Raw genomic sequence first — 24,478 nt, 5'->3', positions numbered from 1 at the left:
CTAGCCACGGTAGTAAATGTGTATTTGTATTACATTAAAATGATATTCGCGGATAATAAAGTATTTTGGGAACGTTTTATTTTGTTGTATAAGTTGAAGCCATGCTTGTGGAATGTAAAAAGTAAAGAATATTGTAACAGGCAATTGCGAAAAACGCATATGAAGAAATGTGTAAGAAAGAATGTAGATTCCTTGCATGCTGTATTTCGACGTGAGTTAAGAGAAATGAGGAAGAGTAAGAGAACTGGGTCATCTACGGACACATCAAGTCTTTTTTTCTTTCTATCATCAAATAAAACTATATATCCTCCAATTATTGCTAGTTGCTTATTATTATTCATAGCACAGTGGGAAACAGGTAAACACACAACGCGGAACCAGTAGAACTGAGAGATTTGTCCGTGAATGTGTAGCACCAATGAATTTGTCTGAAGACACATCTGCCTGTATATAGCTAACAACGGATTTGTCCGTCCGACATACCCGCCGGACAGATCCGCATGTGAATAGGGCCATTAAGGAAATATATATTTATATTTATTAAGCTCAACAGTCCTTGTAGGCCTTGGGCTAAAACGTTTACATTTCTGATTATATTTTATTTTAGTCTTATAAACTTTATTTAATTACACCTCAGTCTTTTTATAAACTCCTTCACCAACTCCCTCAATCTCTTTCTGTCCAATGCTAGTTCTTTCCATCTCTCAATGTTACTTTTCTTCAGGTCTTCGTAGACCTTCGTTTCCTTCCATCTTTTTCTTGGTCTGCCTTTCCTTCTCTTTTCCCTTTCTTTCTCTGCCTTCCGGAACGAATAGGAGGCTAACTAAATTTTACTTGATTTTAATTTAATTTCTCTAAACATTCCCATACCATTTTGACATCTCTACTAGTGGACATTATGAGAATCTTGTGTTTCTGATATCTTTTGTCCATGTTTAAGTGGAATCATATATGCATAAGTTTCTACTTTCATGATTTCCCTAGATGGGTGTATTATCAAGGATGCACAGTTATTAAGTTATTTAACCTCAGCTTTCCACTCAACTCTTTTGTTTCCATTTTTTATGGTTTTAAGATGTTTAATTTTCTTTGTAAGCTATACCAAGTTGATTTTATGTCCCATCTTTTTGGGTTTGTGTAACTCTCCTTTATGGTAGGATCTAATCATTGAGATGGAGAAGATGTTTTCCCTATTTCCATCTTTACCATTTGTGTACGAATGGACGTCCCCTTGGGTGTTGCACTATATATCCTTTCTTTATTCAGTTCCATAATTTGAAATTTAATTTACGATTTCCAATAATATTTCAATTGTTTCTTACAGTTTTTTTTATTTACTTTATTCACCATTATTTCAGATGGCTACCATTAAAAAATTTACAAGAATGATAATTACTAATGGACTAATGTTTATTTAACAATGGAAATAATAAATAAGTAAGTATACAATTACCTAATTAAATACTTAAATAATTTTAATTACCTATTTGGGCATTGTCAAATACCCTCAAATCATATTTTCCTAGATAACCAACTCTGTAATTGGTTCTAGTACCATTATCCCATTGAACAACAACTGTTTTCTCTGGAGATACATTTCCAGGCTCGCCAATTTCACATACAGTCCCTACATGTCCCTCTCCTCCATCTGTAAACAAAAAGATATTTTATTACAACTAAACTAATAGAATGGTTCCAGACAAGAATACATTTCGAAAATGCAAGAAAATGTTCAATTATTTAGATAAGTTGGACATAATTATTGTAATAATCTCATCAAATAGTTTCGGCATCAAACAGTAAAGTCGTAAAACAGTTTCGGATATAGTATGTTTTGATATTGGGCAAACAAACAACAAATTTCTTGTTTTAACCACTAATAATTTTCTATTCCAATATTTTGACGGCTCTCGGTTTTTCTTTTTTTAGGATTATTGAATTGATATTTTGAGGGGTTCGAGCGAAAACCCCATAAATACCAAAATTATGAAATCCGGTATTTTTATTTCTGCTGTAGTAAAAACACGTCTCCTACCAATGGTAAATGTTATTATTTGGTATTAACATTTTTAAGCACAATAACTTATAAAAACCAAACATGGTAAAAACCGTTACCTCATATTTTTAAATAACACCAACCTTTCTGTTGCAATTTGGCAACAGAAAGAAACACCCACAGGCTGGAAGTTGGGTGTACTGTGTCCTCTACACAAAAAGGGAGACATGATGGTGTGTGATAATTATAGAGGCATCACTCTACTCAATATGGCATATAAAGTGTTGTCCAACGTATTGTACAAAAGACTTCTACCCTATGCTGAAGAAATAGTAGGAGGATATCAGCGCGGTTTCGGTCCTAATAAATCAATAACGGACCAGATATTTACAGTGAGGCAGATCCTTGAAAAAACCCTAGAGTTCGGCGTCGACACCCACCACATATTCGTGGACTTCAAAGCTGCATACGACTCAGTTAACAGAGGTAAACTTCTACTTGCTATGGTAGAATTTAAAATACCGCTTCATCTTGTCCAATTAACTGAACTTACGCTCACAGGAGCAGAGAGCGTGGTAAAGATCCAGAACAATTTCTCAAGACCCTTCCATTGCAAAAATGGACTAAGACAGGGTGATGGACTATCGTGTCTCTTATTTAACCTGGCATTAGAAAAAATAATTCGAGAGCCTCAAATTAATACGAATGGTACTATCTTTAACAAATCAGTACAAATTGTCGGATACGCAGATGACATAGACATCATAGGTAGATTTAAAGAATCTCTGACTGAAGCATTTCAGTCGTTAAGAGCATCTGCACAGGGAATGGGGCTAAATATAAACGTTCAAGAGACAAAATATATGTGTTGCACTAGGTCAAGCAACCCGATGCCTACAAGAATAATAATTGACGACCTAGAACTAGAAGGTATCGACACCTTCATATACTAGGCTCGCTGCTAACTAAAGATAACAATGCCAGTGAAGAAATTAAAAGAAGAATAGTGCTCGCCAATAAGTGCTACTATGGCTTAAGAAGACAGATGGCCTCAAAAATACCTAGAAAAATTAAATTGACTGTCTACAAAACTCTAATAAGACCAGTGCTAACTGGTAATAATAAGACAGTGCTAAGGTCCTGATGGAATTCCCCCCACTAATAAGTCTTTATCAACAGGGGAATTTCCAGACTACTGGAAAAACTCTTATGTCACTCCAATATATAAATCAGGTCGAAAATCGGATATAGGTAACTATCGTCCCATTTGTATTCTTAGTGCTATTCCTAAAGTTTTTGAGAGCATTATTTCCGATTATTTAAGTTATGACTTCTCGCCAATTATAGGGGCCCAACAATTTGGATTTACATCCAAAAAATCAGCAGAATTGGGTCTCATAACATATGTTGATTTTTTGACAGATGCTCTTGAGAGGGGTTTACAAGTTGACTCTGTGTATACTGACTTTTCCAAAGCTTTCGACAAAGTTAATCATGAGCTCTTGATTCATAAACTTTATTTATACGGAGTTGATGGCCTTATATTGAAGTGGCTCAAGAGCTATCTTACGCAAAGATCGCAAATTGTCAGGGTTAATCATCACTATTCTCATACCATCTCTGTTAACTCAGGTGTACCACAGGGATCACACTTGGGACCTCTGTTGTTTAATATATTTATCAATGATCTAATACCCTGTTTCCAAGTAAGTGAAACTTTGTTATTCGCTGATGATTTAAAATGTTTTAAAATAATCACATCTGAGGCTGATTCACTTAGGCTACAAGGTGATATTGATCGCCTATCTAACTGGTGTATGCAAAATGGTATGTGTTTGAATGCATCCAAATGCCATATTCTTCGTTTCCACCGAACTCATCATCCAATCATCTTCGAATATAGTATAAATAATCTGACCTTACATTCTGCCTCTGAAACTAGGGATCTAGGTGTGATCCTTGACTCCGCCCTTAGCTATAAATCACACATTTACAGTACAATACAGAAGTCTATGAAGATGCTTGGCTTTATAAAAAGAACCACTAGAGACTTTACAAACATCTCAGCTATTAAATCTCTTTATTTCTCCCTGGTTAGATCTCATTTCGATTACTGTTCCACAATTTGGTCCCCCTATTACTTCACTCATAAACTGAAGATTGAGGCTGTCCAACACAATTTTCTGAGATATACTGCCAGTAAGTTGCATGTATACTATGACTATTCTGTATTAGAGCGCATACTGAACTTACCTCCTCTTGAGGTACGCAGAAAACAAAGAGACTTAATTATTTTATTTAAAATTATCAACGGGCTGTGTAACTGCCCCGAACTTCTCTCCAAAATATCTCTATTTGTCCCCAGTCCTTCGACTAGGCAGGTGCAAACCTTTTATGTCTCTTTTCATAGATTCAATTATTCTTACAACACATTTATTCCTAGAACTCTTCGATTAGCTAACTCATTAAATAACCTCGAAATTTTTAATATATCAGTTTCCCGCTTTAAAAACCTAATTTCTTCCCTAACTTTTTAACTTTTTAATATTTTCGGCCAGAGCTTTTGTATTGTGATTAGTGTTACATGACCTGTATGTATTAGATAACTTAAAACCGTTATACCTTACAACATTTCCGAATTGATTTAGGTGATATCTTTTGTTTGTAATTGTATTGACCTAATGTTATCTTATTCTTTTTTTTTTCTTTTTTGTAACTGTATTACTCATACGAGTTATTTTTTCTCAAACCACTTGGTTATATGTTATATTACGATAGTTTATGTTATATAATTGGTTAACATTAATGTTATATAATTGTATAATTATGTTATATAATTTAGAACACTGTAAAATTTATATCGGAATAGGGCTTGCCCGTGAATAAATAAATAAATAAATAAATAAACATATGGCTCAGAAACTTGGTCACTTACTCAGAATGACCAAGAACTGCTCAAACGTTTTGAGCGAAAAATTTAAGACGAATATATGGTGGCATAAAAGAACAAGGTTTGTGGCGCAGGCGTTACAACTTTGAGTTGTATAGAAATTTTGGAGAACCTGACGTTGTACAATTCATTAAGGTAGCACGCCTTAGATGGATAGGTCATGTAATCAGGCGAGAGGAAGATGCCATAGTCAGAAAAGTTTTTGATCGAAGAGGGCCGATAGGACAACGAGCAAGAGGAAGACAGAGGCTTAGGTACCAAGACAACATAGAAACTGATTTAAAATCTATTGGAATTAGAGCATGGAGAAGAGTTGCCAGAGAGAGGGGCAAATGGAGGATTGTTCTGAAGAAGGCTTTGGCTCATAAAGAGCTGTAACACCACTGATGATGATGAAAAACATGTCTCTTACCACTGGTAAATGTTATTATTTGATATTAACATTTTTAAGCACAATAACCTATAAAAACCAAACATGGTAAAAACCGTTAACTCATATTTTTAAATAACACCAACCCGATATATAACTTTACTGATAAAAAATACTTTGTTGTAAACATATTTACAATATGAGAATCCGGTAGAATCATTTATCTTCTTTTTCCTGTATAAAGTAAAAACTGATAATTAATTTTATCGGAGATGAAGATTACAAAATTGTTCATTTTGACAAAATATATTCATGCGAAAATCCGGTAAAGAATTTTAGACTATGATAGTTTATTAAATTTCAGCACACTTTTTTCCTGTGAAAGCCCAGTAAAATATGGCTTAAATTGACAACTGAATATTACAAAAACAAAAAAAAGCGGTTAGAATGGGGCCCATATTTATAATGAAAAACAAACTCAGAGCTTCCAAGGTACCACAGTAAATCTAAAAGTAGTAAATTTAAATTTCAGTGTACTGAAAAGTTGTCTGAAGATTATTGAAACTATATGGAAATTACTGGAATCTAGTAGTAGTAGTCTAGTCTAGAAAAATTTTTATTTTGTACAATATAACTGTCAAACTAATTAGGACTAGACTTGTCCCTAAAACTTCCCAAAGAAAGGAACGAATATTTAGTAAGAAATGTTTCTTTCCACTAGCTTACCATGAATGAATTCCAGTGTGTCAAAAGTTTTTAAAAAAACACTGTGTATATTCTCAGATGATATTATAAATGCTGTAGCTAACAGTGATTCTACTGGATGATATTCTAAAGAAGACCATAGCGGAAAACAGTAACCAGTTAATAAATACATCAGAAGATATTGGTTTGAATTAAAAAAACTCCTACTCTACGCAATAAAAAGCTAAAACAAATTTCATCCCAAAAAGCAACCATAGACTTACCAACTCCGGGCAATTTGCCAAAATTATATAAAAGTACCTTTCCAATAAGTGAAGCAAAGAAATCAGATTTGATAAAGATGTGCCAAGAAAATATTTTCCAGAAGAGGTGCATGCTTGAATAACAAATTTAAAAACCGGTAATTATATCGTAGATTGAATTCCAGACGTAATGATGTGAGAAGAATCGGAGGAGACACATTTTACCTTTTAATTCTCTAAAAAGAATGCAGATTAATTTATTTTTGTTCGAATAATATACAATTAACTTTTATTTTATAATTAAAAAAATTCAAAATAAAAACCAATAAAGTCAAATGTTATATCCACTCAACGAGGTAAAACCCGATAAATATCACGTTTTATTTTTTTTTGTAAATACGTTTTTATAAATTTAACTTACAATAAATTATTCTAACTAAATATTAAATTCTATGCCATTTGGCTATAACAAATATTTAATAAAACTTCCTATGACGATTTTAAATCTTCTTCAAACTTCCTAAAATCTTTAATCGCGATTATCTCTAAATAATGGTTTTGTTAGTTACCAGGTTTTCGCTCGAACCCCTCGATTTGTCAAAAAACAAACAAACAAACGAAACAGGTCCAAAATTACAGCAACTGAAATGGAGTTCATGAGAAGAAGCTGCAGAGTGACAAGAATAGATCACATTAGAAATGAGGAGATAAAACAAAGAATGGCAGTAGAACAAGACATGCTCAGCTATATCGAAGAAAAAAGTTTAATTTGGTATGGACATGTGAGAAGAGTAGATTGTACAAGGTGGATATCACAGATTTTGGATTGGAGCCCAATAGAAAAGAGAAGAAGGGGTTGACCCCGAAGATCATGGAGGGATGAAGTAGATGAGGCCATGGAAAGACGAGACATTAGAGACGGAGAATGGCAGAACAGAAACAACTGGAGATGTTGGCTGAAAGAAGTAAGGCAGCGATAGCTGTAAAAATCCTTATATAGATAGATGAATCGATATTTATTTTCATCTAGGGGAGAGGTTACGATCCCCGTGACACCCCTTGGATCCGCCACTGATCTTCACAACCCAATAAGCTTTAGTAACTGCAAATTTAGCATCTAAGGCTCCCCTATCCGCTGTGAGCTCGTACGTAGAGGGGATATTTACAAATTCTCGAGCGCCAGTAGCGGCAAGTCTGTAAACGTTTACCGGAAATTTGACATAAATGTCAAAGTGATTAATGTAAAATTAAAATTAAAAACATTAATTATAAAAAATATTAGTTGGTCAAAGCTGTGGTATATATTTTTACCTTAAATATACTTACGTTTTAAATACTGAATTTAAGTTTTTTTAATGTTCTGTAATATGTAATTATAATTTAATCTAAAAATCTTAGCGCCATCTACACGATAATTGTGAAAGTATCCGAAGTAAGAAATTCATATTTTATCAATAGAACGTCAAGATGATTAGCAAAATCTTAAAAAAATCGATTACAATTTAATTAATTTTTGCGTTGTAAATGTTAAGCGATAACAATTAAATAATAAATTTAAAAATTACCGGTGAAAGATAATTCCAGTAATCCGCTAGGAGCGCCACCAGCGAAGCTCAGAGCGTACAGTAGAAAAAATGAAAGAATACCCATGAACGAACGCTGTATTTTCCTGTCACCGTGTCACACAAAAAATTGGCCAGCGCAAGTACATGTAATAATTATTGTTACATGCACTTGCACTGGACAATTTTCTTTGTGACACGGTGACAGGAAAATACAGCGTGTTTTATATGTTTGTTCATGGGTATTCTTTCATTTTTCTGACTATAACTTATTTTTTTTAAGCTAATAAAAGGTAACTACAGATACCTACCTATAATTGCCATAACCACCTAACATGCAAAACAAAAATAATTTTTTATATTGCTCACTTGTACAAAATACAAAATGAAGAAATATTTTAATACTTTTAATTAATGCTTATCTAAACACCTTAGGCTGTTTTAAGTGATAAAATATCAATAAAAATATAATCCTATCCTACTTGTAATATGAAGTATATTTTTTAATGCCAGTGAAGCTAAATAAGTCATGTCATAATATTTAACAAATAATAATAAATTAATGACAAAATTGATAATAAACAATGTACTGGTTTTCATTTATTTAGACACATTTTAGGTTTATTTTATCATTTATTTCTAATTTTGTTCCCAAATCAAGACATTTTTACTTTAGAAATATATAATATCACAGGGATCAAATATAAATAAATAAAAATCTGGTGTTTTGATGACCAGTAGTTATACAAATTATAGATAAATTTAAATGTTTGTTTACCTTGATTATTCCAGCACCAGTCAGGTCCTCTAACAACCCTTACGCCCGGCGTTAACATAATTAATTCAGACTTTAAGGATAACTAATTATCGCACATAACAATATTTTATATTCTTATACTAATCCAGACAAAAGCTCCAGTATATATTTGGCAATGGTATATTGATTAAATAATGAACTGATTAATATCACTAGCACTTATTAAACATCTTAATACTAAATAATCATTTTAAGTATACACCCTTTTCATTAAAGTGAGTTTATAAAATTAGAAAATAAAAACAGAGACACAGCAACTACTACACAAAAGGAAAACAGAACTGTTATGGAGGAGAAAAGAAAAACACAAAACTGTCAGTTAGTTGTCAAAGTCATAAATTAAGATCTAGGCATTTTGTTGTAAGGTATAACAGAGAATTTCAATATTGTTTACATTTTATTTATTTAGAAGAAGTGACTATTATAAGTCAATTAAGTAAATTGTATTTTTAGTTTTTTATTAAAAAAAAATATAGGAAACCGTCCGAAAGAGTGATAGCACGTGATAGGGTCAATGGCGTTAGGACTAATGACGTCATGACGTAATACGTCATTGACAGGGCTGTCTGTCAATTTGCTGTCAAATGTCACTTACCTTTCATATTAACGAAATTGTAATTATTATTACAAATTACAGCTTATAAAATACAAAATAGAGTAAATAAATATTTTTTTATGTAGTTTAGATTGGTGCATTAATATAAAACAAAAACATTGTGAATAATACGTAATTTTTCATCAACTATAAGTATGAGCACCCAACCTAGTCCAGCAAACCAAACAGTTGAAAGAGAGAAGGTTTATATGTGGATTTTGGAACTAACTAATCCAGAAACTAGAGAAAATGCTTTATTGGAACTCAGGTAAATTTACTTTACAAATATTTTAACAGAAATTACAGCATTAAACATATATTTTTAGTAAAAAAAGAGAAGTGGTCCCAGATTTGGCACCAATGTTGTGGAACAGTTTTGGAACAACTGCCGCCTTATTACAAGAAATTATAAACATTTATCCAGCTATCAATCCCCCCACACTTACTGCACATCAATCAAATAGGTAATTATATCATAAATCAACCAATTAGCATAACCATAAAAATTTATCTCTTTTCAGAGTGTGCAATGCTCTTGCCCTTTTGCAGTGTGTAGCGTCTCATGCTGAAACTAGATCACAGTTTCTACTTGCACATGTACCATTGTTTTTGTATCCTTTCCTACACACTTCGTCAAAAACTAGGTCATTTGAATATCTCCGCTTGACAAGTTTAGGAGTTATTGGAGCATTAGTCAAAGTAAGTTTTTTTTTTAAATTAAGAATTTATATTTGGCCAACAGTCTCTGATTTGAAACTGAAAATGTTAATATTTATTTGTATTATGTAATGTTATTCGTAACACAGACTAAAAAAATGTAATCTCATGGTTATACATATTTTACCAACCTTAACACATGTGGTGCCATCTGATGCCAAAAGGTGTTTTGCATGCATGAGTCAGGTGCTACTAATGCCTCTAGGCTTTCATAACCTGTAAATAGGGTTCTTTTCATAGTGGCACCAAATGAAAATTACTGAATATAAGGTGGAGTATAAGGATTGTGGTCATTCAATCATTTTTATTGAAACTGTATTTTACAGGCAATGATTTTACTCATTTTATTTTATTTTTATTTATTAATCATACAGGAAACCTCCATTAATAGTGTAATTATAAAGTAAATAATAATAATAACTAGCATCAACACTCAACACAATAAAACTAGTAGTCATAAGAAGATACAATGCAATAATACAAACAATCACAATATACCTAAAATATAAAATGTAACACATATAACACTAAATTTAACAAGACGTAACAATTTAACAATAATGAAACAGACGTTTTTACAACAATGAACATCATAAAGCCAGAGATTTCTTCAGTTGATCCAGTGAAATATTGAAAACATTAACATTACTACTATTCAATAATTCCATAATATACCTGTTGACTGGGCTACGAAAACCATAAGATGTTCTGTGATAAAAGGCACTGAACGTTTTATGATAGCACAGGGCTCGATAGGGAACATTAAAATCAGTTTGGCTCAAGAGACTTGGACAATCAATTTGTGCGATAATCAACTTATATGTAGAAAGATCGCACCAGAGATGTCACAATGTAATCTGAGAGGAATTAGAGAGAGATGGGATTCTACAGTGAGTAATGATGGTTAACTATGGTTAGATAAGATTTGAATGCACAGTAACGTAAACATTTATGTTGGATCGTCTCAACTGTATTGATATGGTTTTGATAGTAAGGGGACCAAACTACCGAATAGTACTCCAACAAGGATCTAACAATTGAGCAATAAACCAATCTCGTTGCTACCACAGAAAAACACTTACAATTTCTCATAACAAAACCTAGAAGCTTAGCTAAGCCTTTAATTGAAGAAACGTGATTGAGTGGTTGGTTACATATAGAATAACTTGTGTCAACCCTCCTAACCTTATGTGTAAAACTTATGAAAGAGCACTTATTGGTATTTAAGTTAAGTCTATTTTGAATGCACCAGGCATGTAGACAGTGTTAATCCTCCTGTAACAAATCTTGGTCTGTATTCGTTTCTATAACTCCAGAATTTTAAATCATCAGCAAACATTAAACACTTACTATTACGAAAGCAGTCAATTATATCATTAACAAAGATGTTAAAAAGGAGAGGTGAAGTATGACCACCCTGAGGAACTCTAGAGCTTACTTTTATTTCATCGGAGAGATGACTACCAATCTTCACCCTTTGACTGTGACCCGTTAAGTAATTTTTTTATCCACTCCACAAATTCAGCATGAAAACCAAACAAGACCAACTTACACAAAAGAACTTGATGATCCATACGATCAAAGGCCTTAGAGAAATCTGTGTATATTGCATCGATAGCATACCAAATTTGTCGCAGTGGACTTATTTTTGCAAAAACCATGTTGTGATTCAGATAGTAAATATCGACAAGACCAAGAAAGCTGCTTAGCTACAAGGCAGTCAAACAGCTTAGGAATAGCAGATTGGATGCAGATACCACAGTAATTTTCAACATTATCCTTCAGACCACTCTTAAATACAGGTACAATATAACTGTCCTTCCAGGCCATCGGAAACGTCGAAGTTTCCAAGGATTTATTAAATAATAAAATTAATGGCACAACAATCGTACAAACACACTTTTTCAGGGTCTAGGACGTTTCATCGCCGCCGTTTCGATGCCGCCAGTTCGATGCCGATGCCGGCCGATTCATCGCCAGTCAATTAATCGCTATCTGATATATTTCCGAATTTTCGACAGTTACAATTATTAGTTATTTTTAGTATTAATTAGGAATTCTAGGAAATGCGAGATATGACGGCGATGAAATGACCTGGCGATGAACCGGCCGCATCGAAACGGCCGGCGATGAACCGGCGGCATCGAAACGTCCCATTCCGACTTTTTCAGCAAGAAATTTGGGACACCATCTGGATCCATCGTGAGCTTATTAGGAATCGAGCAAATACAATTAAAAATATCAGAAACAGAAATAGGATGTGTATGAATGCTTACATTTGAGTTTTTAATTGCGGAAATTGTAGGCAATTGAGAGTGATTGTTGTTAGGTATGTACACTGTCTGAAAGAAATTCATAAACAACTTGGCTATATCTAGACCATTACAAGCTGTATGTTCTTGGTAAAATAAGAAATTAGGTAAATGATGACCTGACCTTTTGTCATTAACATACTTCCAAAAGGATTTAGGATTAATAGAGAGATTTTGCACCTCTTAAAATAGCCGCTGATTTTATTTATTTATATGGGCAAGCCCAATTCGGTAATACATTATTAAGATATTGATAATTACAGTGTTGAATATATAAGAATAAAATGAGAGAGTACAAAACATTTAAAAAGACATGACAAAGTAAAATAATTACAAAACATTAATTACTAACAAATAACAAGGTTATTTGTTATTAACATTGCTAAATATTTAATTTGGTTAAATGGTTCTTAAAAACATCAACAGAGTTACCAAAAAGTAAAAGGTCACCTAGGGAGTTAGCAAGTCTTAGTGTTATAGGAACAAAAGTAAAATATGAGTAATTATATCTATGAAAAGAAATATGAAAGGTTTGAATTTGTCTTGTTGATCGTGGTGGAACAAACAACAATATTTTAGCAAGGAGTTCAGGGCAGTAATATATGCCATTGATAATATTAAACAATACTGTAAGATCTTTACGCTTCCTACAGACATCCAGAGAAGAGATTCAAAAATCGTTCCATATCTGTATAATTATAATTGATGTGTTTTTTGAACCCAATATATCTAAGAAAATTATGTTGAACACTATCAAGTTTGTTCTTGAGGTGTAAATAATGTGGGGACCAAACTGGAGAACAGTAGTCAAGGTGCGTCCTGACTAAAGAACAATAGAGCATTTTAATAGCGAACACATTCGTGAAATCACGAGTTGTCCTTTTAACAAAGCCAAGCATTTTCATGGATCTTTGAGTAATATTGTTGATGTAATGGTTAAAGCTCAGAGAGGAATCAAGAACAACACCTAAATCTTTAATTGAGTCTACCATATCCAATAATTGATCATTTATGGTATAATTAAATACTGATAAATGATGATTCCGACAAAACCGGATAATGTGACACTTGTTGACATTCAAATCCATCCCATTATCAAGACACCAGTTGGCTAAATTATCTAAATCTGATTTAAGATCATCATTTAAGATCATCAGCGAATAAGAGAGCAGAAGTGTTAGAGAAGCAGGTGACGATGTCGTTAATATACAGGTTAAACAAAAGTGGACCCAAATGAGAGCCCTGAGGTACACCAGAGGTTACTAGAAAAGTGTTGGAGTAATGATGATTAACCCTAACCTGCTGTGTTATATTTGTTAGGTAACTGCCCAACCACTTCAACACAGAACCTTCTATGCCATATAATTTGAGCTTATGTAACAAAAGATCATGGTTCACCCTATCAAAAGCCTTGGAGAAGTCAGTATACACTGAATCAATCTGCAACCCCCTCTCCAAAGCTTCAGACAAGGTATCAACATAAAGCAACAAACTAAGTTCTGCTGATTTACCACAAGAAAATCCGAACTGTTGAGAATTTAGTATCCAAGAGCAGTCATAATTAAGGTAATCAGTAACAATACTCTCAAATACCTTGGGAATTGTGCCGAGAATAGAAATAGGACAATAATTCGTTATGTCAGCTTTATTACCTGCTTTGTAAATTGGAGTGACATAGGATAGTTTCCAAAAGTCAGGAAATTCCCCCAACTGAAGGGATTTATTAAAAATATGATAAAGCGGCCGAGACAGAATAAAAGAGAATCGTTTAAGAAAAATGGGAGAAATACCATCTGGCCCAGGTCCCTTATTGACATTAAGAGTTGAAAGTTTTTGGTATATTTTTGAAATTGGTATAATATAGGAAGATACACAGACCTTAGACCAGGGGTGGGCAAAAGCCGGCCCGCGGGCCGGATCCGGCCCTTTTGCTTACTTTATCCGGCCCGTTGAGAAATCCCGCAAGCAATTTTTTTAAAGAGCATAGGCGCAATGCTTTTTAAATGCATTCATTTTTTTCGAATCCTGAGAAAACTAATAAGTATTTTCGAAAAATTTAAACGCTGAATGAAATATTACATTATGTATTGCCGAGGGCCGAAAGTCCCTGAAAACTTCTATGTTTATTTTAATAAGTCACAGAAGTCAAAAAAAAGAGGAAATTTTTTTTGTTTTTTAATTTCAAATATCTCATTCAAAAGAAACTGTTTGTTTATTCTAAGGGATTTTCGGCCCTCGGTAATAATGTAATCTTTCATTCTGTGTTTAAATTTTTCAAAAAGATTTTTTCGTTTTCTCAGGATTTGAAAAAAAGGAATGCATTTAAAAAGCATTGGTCCGAAATTTTGCGCCTACGCTCTTCACCTCTTTTATGCGATTTTGTTGAAATAAACAGTATTAGTGTTCGTAGTGTTCAATGAAATGAATCTCTATCTTCTGCTTTTCTTAAAAGCATCTATGTTTAATCCAGTCCAGGCGCGAATATTTTTCGGTCAGGGTATTTGTTGTCTACCAGGACCCTTTTCTTTCGATTTTACCCTTCATAATCAGCTGCTGCAACAACTTACAACAACGTACTTATCATTTCTAAGTATGTGCCCGTTCTCCTTGCTGTCTTTCTCCTTTTAATGATTTCTCACCATTTCGTTCGTAATATGTGATCGGTCCATGATGTTTTCAAAATTTTCCTAAAAAGCCACATCTCAAAAGCTTCCAGCTTTCTCATTAAGTCAGCATTAACAATCCAATAAACGAGAATAGAGTGGACATACCATTTTTATTATTATCCCGGTTTTTTATAGGGTTCTCTGCCTTCCGGTTCCCAGTTTCCAGCTTACTTCGTCCGTCGTTGCGTTCGCCAGGGTGAAGGTTTCTTTTTGACTTGACATTACCTTCTGAACGCCACAGAGCTAGGATTGTTTCGGCCTTCCTCTCTTCTTTCCCTTGGCATCAATTTTAAAATTTGTTTTGGCAGCCTGTCGTCGTCCATTCTTTCTGCATGACCATACCAGATCAGTTGTCTCCTTTAAATTTCGTCAATGATGGTTGACTTGACATAACGTTTTACCATGCAATATCAGATTTGCAGATTGAATCTTTGGTTACTCAGAAATTTCATTATCTTCATAAAGGCTGCTCTTGAATTTCTGAATTTCATTTTTTATCTAAATCCTTGCTATGGCTTAATATAATGGACCACATTAAAAATTTCGTAATTTTACTGGGAACAAATGGTTCTCATGTACACCCACACCCAACTATGACAATTTATTATTAGTATTATCTATTATTAACAGTCAAATGTCTTTGTCCAAATTCTTTAAAATGATACTTATAGTATTGTTGACAAAAAAATTTCTTGAGAAGAGAAAAACATCCACCAAAAACATTAGCGTGTGCGCAGCGTACATACTGGGTATGGTATAGGTCTCCGGCCCGGGAGACATTTTGAAAATTCCATTTTGGCCCGCGCTTAAAAGTATTTGCCCACCCCTGCCTTAGACTGTATTAAATTGTCATTATGCTTAAGAGTTTTATTACTAAAAACTGAAGAGAAATGGCTAGCAAATAAATTTGCAATATTGTTGCCATTAGAGGTTAGTGTATTGTTATGTGACATTGAGACAGGCATACTATTATTTTCTTTCTTACTGTTTCCAAATTCCCAAAAATTTTGTGGATTAGCTTGGATCGAAATCTCAGTTGAATGTATATAATTAGCATAACAATTTTTTGATAAAATTTTGCACTGAGCTCTAAGTTGACTAAAACCTGCATAATTCTCAGGAGACCTGTTACTCTTGTAAATTAAATGGGCAGTCCTTTTGTCACGTATTAATTGTGTAAGTTCACTAGAATACCAACCAGGAAATTTCTTTGTACAAACTTTTTTCAATGGAACATACATATTAAGCACACAGTAAAGAATATCATAGAAAGTACCTGTCATCTCGGAAAGTTCTTTATCACTTATAAGACTGTCCCAATCAATTGCTTCTAAGTATTGATAAATGCAAGGAAGATTAGCTTTATGAAAATCATAGTAGTATTCACCATCACCTGCAGTAGTGTTCTGATCAAAGTGTAGCTGTAAGATAGTTTCAAGTGGAGGATGATATAAGTCTGGAGGAATCAATATATCAACTGCCGAGGTTATCACAAGCTCTTCTGATGAGACAACAAGGTCTAGAATAGCGCCTCTAGAATTGACAATGTTATTTGATTGGAATAGATTATGAAGAGCACACATATTTGAGATAACACCAATCGCCTCCGTTTCTGCAAACGATGTATTAGGTATAGCAGTTGCCGATGAGCAAAAGTCTTCAAGTTCCCAATCAGCTGATGGCAGGTTGTAGTCACCAAAGAGGTAAAATTTAGAATTTGAATATTGTTCACCTATACTAATAAGCTGATCGAAGTGCACTTGGTACTTGTTAGGTGTAGACTTTGGTGGAATATACAATGCTCCCAAGATAAACTTACCACACAAGTGAACAAAAAGTTGCTCAATGGAGGAATCTGACGGAATAATTTTTACGGAAAATTTCTTCTTAGTGGCTATTAAAACTCCTCCTCCTCTTACAAATTTGCTAGATTCAGGTGTACGATCTTGTCTGAAAATGTTGTAATTTGTCAATCCAAGTTCAGCATCATTGAAATCGGCAGTAAGCCAAGTTTCTGTAAAAATGATTACATCGTAGACACAGTTTGACACATTAATACTTAAATAAGTTAATTTGGTACGGAGTCCTCTAACGTTTTGGTAATAAAGAGATAGCTTGCCCGGATTTAGTGGTTTTTTGGTTCCTTTGGACAATTTTTGGTACGTTATTGATATATTTAATCATTAGATCTTGTTCACCTGCATCTTGACGGGCTAGTAGTTCAGTCTTGATGGTGTCAAACAGTATCCTAAGATTAGTAGGTGTTAGGTCAAGAGATATGAAGATCTTTTTCTCTCGACTAACCTTTATCTTGTTTTTAATTATCAAATGAACATCCTCATTTGAAGATAATATTAATTTGAGTGGTCGATGCCCATTTTTGTTTTTCTTGCCAAAACGTACCATTTTCATACCATCCAATTTAACAGAATCATCAGCAGTAGATAGAATATTTTTCACTTGTTCAACGTCTTCAGGAGTATTGTTTGGTTCAGGAAGATTAAATATGAGTAAATTGTTTGATCTCTTTTGACGTTCGTGAAATTCATATGTTACTTCCTCCATCGAGAAGGATGCTTTTTCCTTGAGTTTAGAGATGTCCCTTTTTAAAGTAGTGACTTCCTTTTTAAGGCTTTCCATTTCACGTAAAATCTTCGGTACACTTTTAAAAGAAGAGTGACATTCATTGCAGAAATAGATAAGAGTTCTTTTCTGCAGTATAACTGCACGAAGTTCAGAGGCGGCTAATCCTGTGCAATCTTCAGTTGGATGTGAGACTACATGACAACTGTCACAAGCGACATACTTATCCCCAAGTTTGTCCCTGCAGCAGTAACAAATGTCAGCCATTTACAGCGAATCAATCAGCCTAGGTCACAAATTATAAGTTATCTCCTGGACTATTACAGAAAACCATAAAGTGATTAACTGTTATCAGCTGTTTTGCTTATTGTTTTGTTTTTGCACTTTTTATTGCAAAAAGTGATAGAAATATGTTCAAAAACAGTATTGTATAACCACTATAAATATGTATAAATTTTCTTTTGACCAGTGAAGAAAATATTACAGAAATCACTGGCGAAATAGCGAAATTTTTAAACGACTTCCAACCACATGAAATCAATAAAAACTAGCACAGACAATCAACACTGCCATTATCGACAATTTCAGATAAATACTTCAATTCATTTTGGCTCCGCTATGGTTAACTTTATTAAGCATAACGATTACAGCAACATTAAAAGCAGAGTTTTTGCAGCCTGTAAAGTAGGTTTTTCGTGTCATCGTTTTATCGTTATTTAAACATAACTTCACTTCACAACGTTATTGTAATTTTAAGCATATACTTGAACAGTTTCTAATATTTTAATTTATAGGTAATCAAAATTAGAATCTATGTAAATGTAATTTTACTGATTTTTTTACATTCTGGCAACAAAGCAATTTAACCATTACTATAACGATAACAATAAGCACTACTTTAAACCTCCGTAACTTACGGAATCCCTTATGTTTAATAACGATAACGGATCATATATTCGCTACTGCGCAGACGTAGTATAACGATAACCATAACGGAATTGCAAAATAAGAGGTGCAAAATCTCTCTATTAATTAGGACTAACCCAATCCCTCTAATATAGGTGTTAAAACATATTTCAGATAAACATTTACATTCAGCTCTAAGACGTGAAAACTTCATATACTCAGTGTCAGAATGATTTTTAAGATAAAGAAGGTGCGCATATCTTTTCTCCCTTGTTAATTTTCTTAGGTCTGAGGAGAACCATTTAGGAAAGGTAGATGTTCTATATTTTTTCAGAGGAATAAAAAGAGAAATCCCTGTTAAAAGGATATCATAGAAGAGACATAGTATCATAAATGTTATTATCTAAACACCCATCCCAATTAATGAATGAAAGAAAGTTATTCGGTTCAAAATAATTACCGTTCCTAAAATCATAAAAAAATCTTCATAAATCACTTTTCTAGTTTTAGTGTCATTTAGGTTCAGACCTATGGAACATTCATATCCTACATGGTGTAAACTTGGATCAACGCTTTGATGACATTCAGTTCCCTAACATTAGAAAAAACTAAATCTAAAAATACATTACCATTGTTAGGGACATTGTTATTTTGGAAGAATTTCAAATAACCAAAAGCTTGTGCTACATCCACCTCAGGATATCCACCAGGACAATGCACCAACACACCACACTCATCATTATCCCATGCTGCATTAGGCAAGTTGTAGTCACCAAATACGAACATAGTATAAGATGAATACTGCAAAACTACGCTCTCTGCAGTTTGACAATGCCTAGAGTAAATTTCATGTGGAGACTGTGAAGGAATGTAAACACCACCAATCACAAACTCTGTGTTATTGCACTGGCATAATATGTATAATTGTTCAACTCAAACTTCATCAACAGTTATACGCTTAGACTGAATTCTGATATTTATAAAGATTATTACTCCACCACCACTCTGCTTTGTACTAGTCATTTGGTTGCGATTACACCTGTAGATACTGAAACCCTTATAATTATCCTCACCATCACCAATGCTAGCATCCAGATTGCTCTCGACCATAATAATAATGTCATAGGAACAGCATGAAATATTTTTAATAACATCTAACATTTTGATAATACACCATTAACGGGAGAGAAGCTAGTTTTTTGGTTTAGCTTCCAACACTACAGGAACCCCATTTCTATACCTAATAACTAAGTTTTCTTCACCTGCAGATTTTCTTGCTTCTAAATTCTTTTTGGCTGCCATATATGCATCTTATTGCATCTTTGTGAGATCATTGGCTATTCTTATATTAGAGTTCCGCAACTTATTACCAGATTTCAAAGCAGTCTTCACTATATCAGGACTATTACATATTACCTTCAGTGGTCTCCCTTTTGCACCATTCCCCAACCTTTTACCAACATGTATTACTTTATTTACCGACTCCATATTGATCTCCAACTTAGTAAATATCTTATTGACTTATTATGTAGTATACGGTTATTAAGATTCTGAGAATAAGATTCTGGCACATTGAATACCATCAGATTTTGTGACCATAAAATTCTTTGATTTGACTCATACAAAATAGTCTCAGTTGAAATGCAGTTATCTTCCCAACCATGATAGGTACACTCTTAAATGCCGAACGACACTGTTCACAGAAATGCACAAGTAATCTTTTTTGCAGGGTCACTGCTCTGGCTTCTGTTGCAGTTAATCCAAAGCAACTCTCCTACGTACGTACACGACAACTATCACAAGCTATGGATTGTTTCTCATCATCACCAAGCTCCAAGGAGCACACATTACAAGATCCATTCATATTCATTAAATTTAACTAAACCAATAAAAACATTCAAATCTTATTATTAATTGTCATTTAAAACACTTTAAACTTTTTGATTTTCCAATAATAAAAAGTAACAATTCTATCGTGCTATGTACTAAGAGCAGCTAAGAGTATAAGTCAAAAATGAAAATTTTTCATTAGCACTTTTCAAAGTCTTTTTTACCACTGATGAAATAACTATTACAACTAAATATCAAAATGGTGATGAAATATGATTCATAATGTAGTAATTAACTATTTTACTTTCTACTGTGGTAATACACTTATATGTATATAATTTAAAATATAGAAGAATCTTGAAAAATCATTTTATGACTTATACTCTTAGTACCTACATAACACGTTAGAATTTATGACTTCCGTCTGAATTAACTCAATACATAATCATCAATTTGTCCTTTGGAACATTTTTCAGCCTACAGTTTTGTCCGCTGGGAAACAAAATGTGCCATCTAAAGTAGCTCGGCAATAAAGTGCAGTTTAATCACAATTGTACATTTTGCTCATAATTTTTGAACGATTTTTATATCTGCAGTCACTTTGAAGTTTTATTACCCAATTTTTCTTCTTTTTCTTCAGCTTTTTCTTCTAAAACTCGTCAGCTGATAGGAATATTTCCTATAGCGACACGCTTCATTTATTATTTTTTTAATTATCATCATCATCATCAGTGGCGTTACAGCTCTTTGTGAGCCAAAGCCTTCTTCAGAACAATTCTCCATTCGCCACTGTCTCTGGCAACTCTTCTCCATGCTCTAATTCCAATAGATTTTAAATCAGTTTCTATGTTGTCTTGGTACCTAAGTCTCGGTCTTCCTCTTGTTCGTTGTCCTATCGGCCCTCTTTAGTCAAAAACTTTTCTGACTATGGCATCTTCCTCTCGTCCGATTACATGACCTATCCATCTAAGGCGTGCTACCTTAGTGAATTTTACAACGTCAGGTTCTCCAAAACTTCTATACAACTCAAAGTTGTAACGCCTGCGCCACAAACCTTGTTCTTTTATGCCACCATATATTCGTCTTAGAATTTTTCGCTCAGTAAGTGACCAAGTTTCTGAGCCATATGTTAGCACTGGTCTTATTAGTGTTTTGTAGACAGTCAATTTAATTTTTCTAGGTATTTTTGAGGCCATCTGTTTTCTTAAGCCATAGTAGCACTTATTGGCGAGCACTATTCTTTTAATTTCTTCACTGACATTGTTATCTTTAGTTAGCAGCTAAGTATATGAAGGTGTCGACACATTCCAGTTCTAGGTCGTCAATTATTATTCTTGTAGGTGTCGGGTTGCTTGACCTAGTGCAATACATATATTTGGTCTTTTGAACATTTATATTAAGCCCCATTCTCTGTGCAAATGCTCGTAACGACCGAAATGCTTCAGTCAGATATTCTTTAGATCTACATATTATGATGTCTATGTCATCTGCGTATCCGACAATTTGTACTGATTTGTTAAAGATAGTACCATCCGTATTAATTTGGGACTCTCGAATTATTTTTTTAATTGCTAATTTTAAATATTAACTTTTCTCAAAACGAAAGAATACGTCTCATGTTAAATTCACATTTGTTTTGTTCCTAAAATACAAAACCAGATTGTATAAAATTAATGGCTTTTTCAGGGAAACACAAATTGCCAGATTGGCCACGCTCTTTCGGCAACTTCTTCAAAACTACAGAAAGGTTCTCAGCTTTTAAAACGCCAGATTTAGTAATTTATCGCCTTTTCTGGCCACATGGTAGAACCGCATACATGATGACATAATAGTGTTGTGGTCTCGGTCAGTATCGTCACAGCGGGCACGCAGTTCAGTCACACCCTCGCTAAAATAACAAACCCTTACGAGATATAAACGAAGCACGCTTGTTTACCCATAATAAATATATACAGTACGTAAATCGTACAGCTGGACATAGGCAATGTACACTAAGTTGAGTGTGGCAACTGCGCTAATCTGTGTTAGTTGAAGCTTGTGTTCGAGTTCGAGTTTCTGGTGCAAATTATGTATTTGATGTTCGAGAAGGAGTTTTTAAAAAAGTATTTTATTTTCAAAATATAAATCAAAAATGTGAAACAACAGAAGTGTTAAACAAAACTGAACTAAGTTAAGCAAAAGTTGAATACAAGTAGCAAAAAGCTATTATGATATGAAAGTCCCTCTATTTATAAGGTATTATTGCGCAGATTCTAGTATCCTAGAATCTGCAGAATCCAGTGGCGTAACTCCTCCCTCACTGAGTCCGAAAAATAATGGAGTTATTTTTGGGATGCTGGTTGCTGGTTGCTGGATCTTCTTCTTCAAAGCCGGAATCTTCTTGTAATTCTATTTCATTCTCGTTCCGTTGCTTTGGTCTTCTTTGTTTAATAATATATATAGAATTATCAGGATTAGGATAACTGCTATGACTGAGGTTGTCACTAATGGAGTTGTATGCATGTAGTATTTGTTTCTCTTATTGGTACTAATTGTTTCGCCATATTATTAATTGCGTAAAGATTTTCAAAATCAATTTTGGTAATATTATGGCTTTGGAATTTTCGTAGATTTTCTGTAGAAAAATATTTTATTTTTGGTAAAATTAGAGCTTTCCCTCTGTGTATTTTGATATTATTATTGAATTTCAATTGATTGATTGTGACTTCACAATTTTCTGGTATACTGATGAGAGATGGACTGTGGACTTCGAAAATTTGGTCTCTCTTGCACTTTGATTGGACTCGTTCAGATGTGGATGGCATTATCAATACTTCATTATTGGTTACTTGTTCGATAATGGATTCTTGAAGAGTGACTTCTGTGGTAAAACATTGGGTTGAACTTTGACCATTGAGGAAACGTAAGGTACAATTGTCTTGTAGTATGGTGTCTTCTTTACAATAATATATTTCTTCTAAAATTGGGCATTCGTCTTTTTCTAGGTGCATTTCGTCGGAGGTTCGTGCCAAATAAGGGTATGTGGGAGTATACATTTTGTTATTTTGGATTATTGGGTATATATGATAAACATCAAGGACTTTTGGTTTTAGGATAGGAATGTGAGTAGCAAAGATCAGTTTTGAACTTGAAAAAGTTACTTGTGTCCCTAATAGCATGTAATATGTTAAAATATTTGTAAATTTTGGGATTTGAGAAGGTTGATAAATACTGTGCAAATATTCAATCATGTCTTGAATTTCCTTACTTGAAATAATTGAACTATGCAATGAGTTTAATTTGGAGAACATAATTCCGTTTGCGATATTCTCAATAAAATCTATCATATTTTGGCAATCTAAATTTATCTGACTTATGGTACCTTGAAAAGTAATATAGTTTCCTAAACTATTTATAGTGTTTTGGATTTCTAATTGAAATTTCTGTAAGTTACGTTGCAGTTTTTCTTGGTTTTGCCAAAGTGTGGCTAAAGATTTGTTGTAGTGATCGATTAGTTTTTTATACAAAGATATTTGTAAGTTCGTCTCATGGATAATATGTTTTTGATTATTTTCCAGGACTTCTATCGCTTTATCATATCTATCTCCGTCATCTGAATCTAAGTTTCCAAATAAATATTTATTAACTTTACCTATGTCATCGATTAGGCCTCTTTTTGATCGAATATGGGGATAGATATTTTCTAATTTTTTCTCTAATGTATTAATTAAAACTTCTGTTCTTTCTAACATATTTTCTGCCAATCCATGGTATGAAATATGATTTGAGGCATTAACTTTTACTACACTAGTTTTTATTATTTGATAATTATCTTTAAGAGATTCTACTTGCCTAACTATTTCGTTTAAGTTAATATAATGGATAAATGTATGTTTACTATAAATTAATCTACATGTGCCTAATTTAATTGGGAGTAAGAGGTTTTCAAGGGGCGTTATATTGATGTCGATGTCATCTCCTTTAACCTGGTGAGACGTCCGGTATATCACTTGTATCAGAGTCAACACGATTATCGTCTTCATTTTGTTGAACCTGTAAAAAGTTTTTTCTATTAGATCTTGGTTTGCGAGCTGTGCTTTTGTGATAAACTCCTTTATTAGTCTGTAATGTCAGCTTATCGTCTTTAAGAATAGTTGTTTGTTTAAACTTAGGAAGTGCCTTGCTACGGTTTCCACTTTTAATATAGGCTTTGTCTTCATTTGTGTATTCATCAGGTTCTGACCTCGA

The 24,478-nt window shown here is 33.5% G+C and overlaps 2 protein-coding genes across 3 annotated transcripts in view; one reads left to right on the top strand and one right to left on the bottom strand.

Moving 5' to 3' along the window:
- The window catches only part of LOC114326392 (E3 ubiquitin-protein ligase MIB2), a 101,832-nt gene extending 92,889 nt beyond the window's left edge, over positions 1–8,943 (bottom strand). For both annotated transcript variants that reach the window (XR_007696125.1, XM_028274752.2), the window contains exons 1-2: positions 8,604–8,943; positions 1,484–1,648 (exon numbers count right to left, since the gene is read on the bottom strand). Coding sequence is in view for 1 of the 2 variants with exons in the window: in XM_028274752.2 (XP_028130553.1) it covers positions 1,484–1,648; positions 8,604–8,661 (223 nt within the window). In the remaining variant the exon portion in view is untranslated. The remainder of the gene's footprint in view (positions 1–1,483; positions 1,649–8,603) is intronic.
- A 276-nt stretch (positions 8,944–9,219) lies between these two features.
- The window catches only part of LOC114326391 (CCR4-NOT transcription complex subunit 9), a 35,422-nt gene continuing 20,163 nt past the window's right edge, over positions 9,220–24,478 (top strand). The window contains exons 1-3 of the mRNA XM_028274751.2: positions 9,220–9,505; positions 9,564–9,701; positions 9,759–9,936. Of these exons, the coding sequence (XP_028130552.1) occupies positions 9,393–9,505; positions 9,564–9,701; positions 9,759–9,936 (429 nt within the window). The 5' untranslated portion in view covers positions 9,220–9,392. The remainder of the gene's footprint in view (positions 9,506–9,563; positions 9,702–9,758; positions 9,937–24,478) is intronic.

The sequence above is a fragment of the Diabrotica virgifera genome, chromosome 2 (genome assembly GCF_917563875.1).
Source record: "Diabrotica virgifera virgifera chromosome 2, PGI_DIABVI_V3a".
Lineage (NCBI taxonomy): Eukaryota > Metazoa > Arthropoda > Insecta > Coleoptera > Chrysomelidae > Diabrotica > Diabrotica virgifera.
Note: the sequence above shows the minus strand (reverse complement) of the source record. Positions and strands in the feature narration are given on the sequence as shown.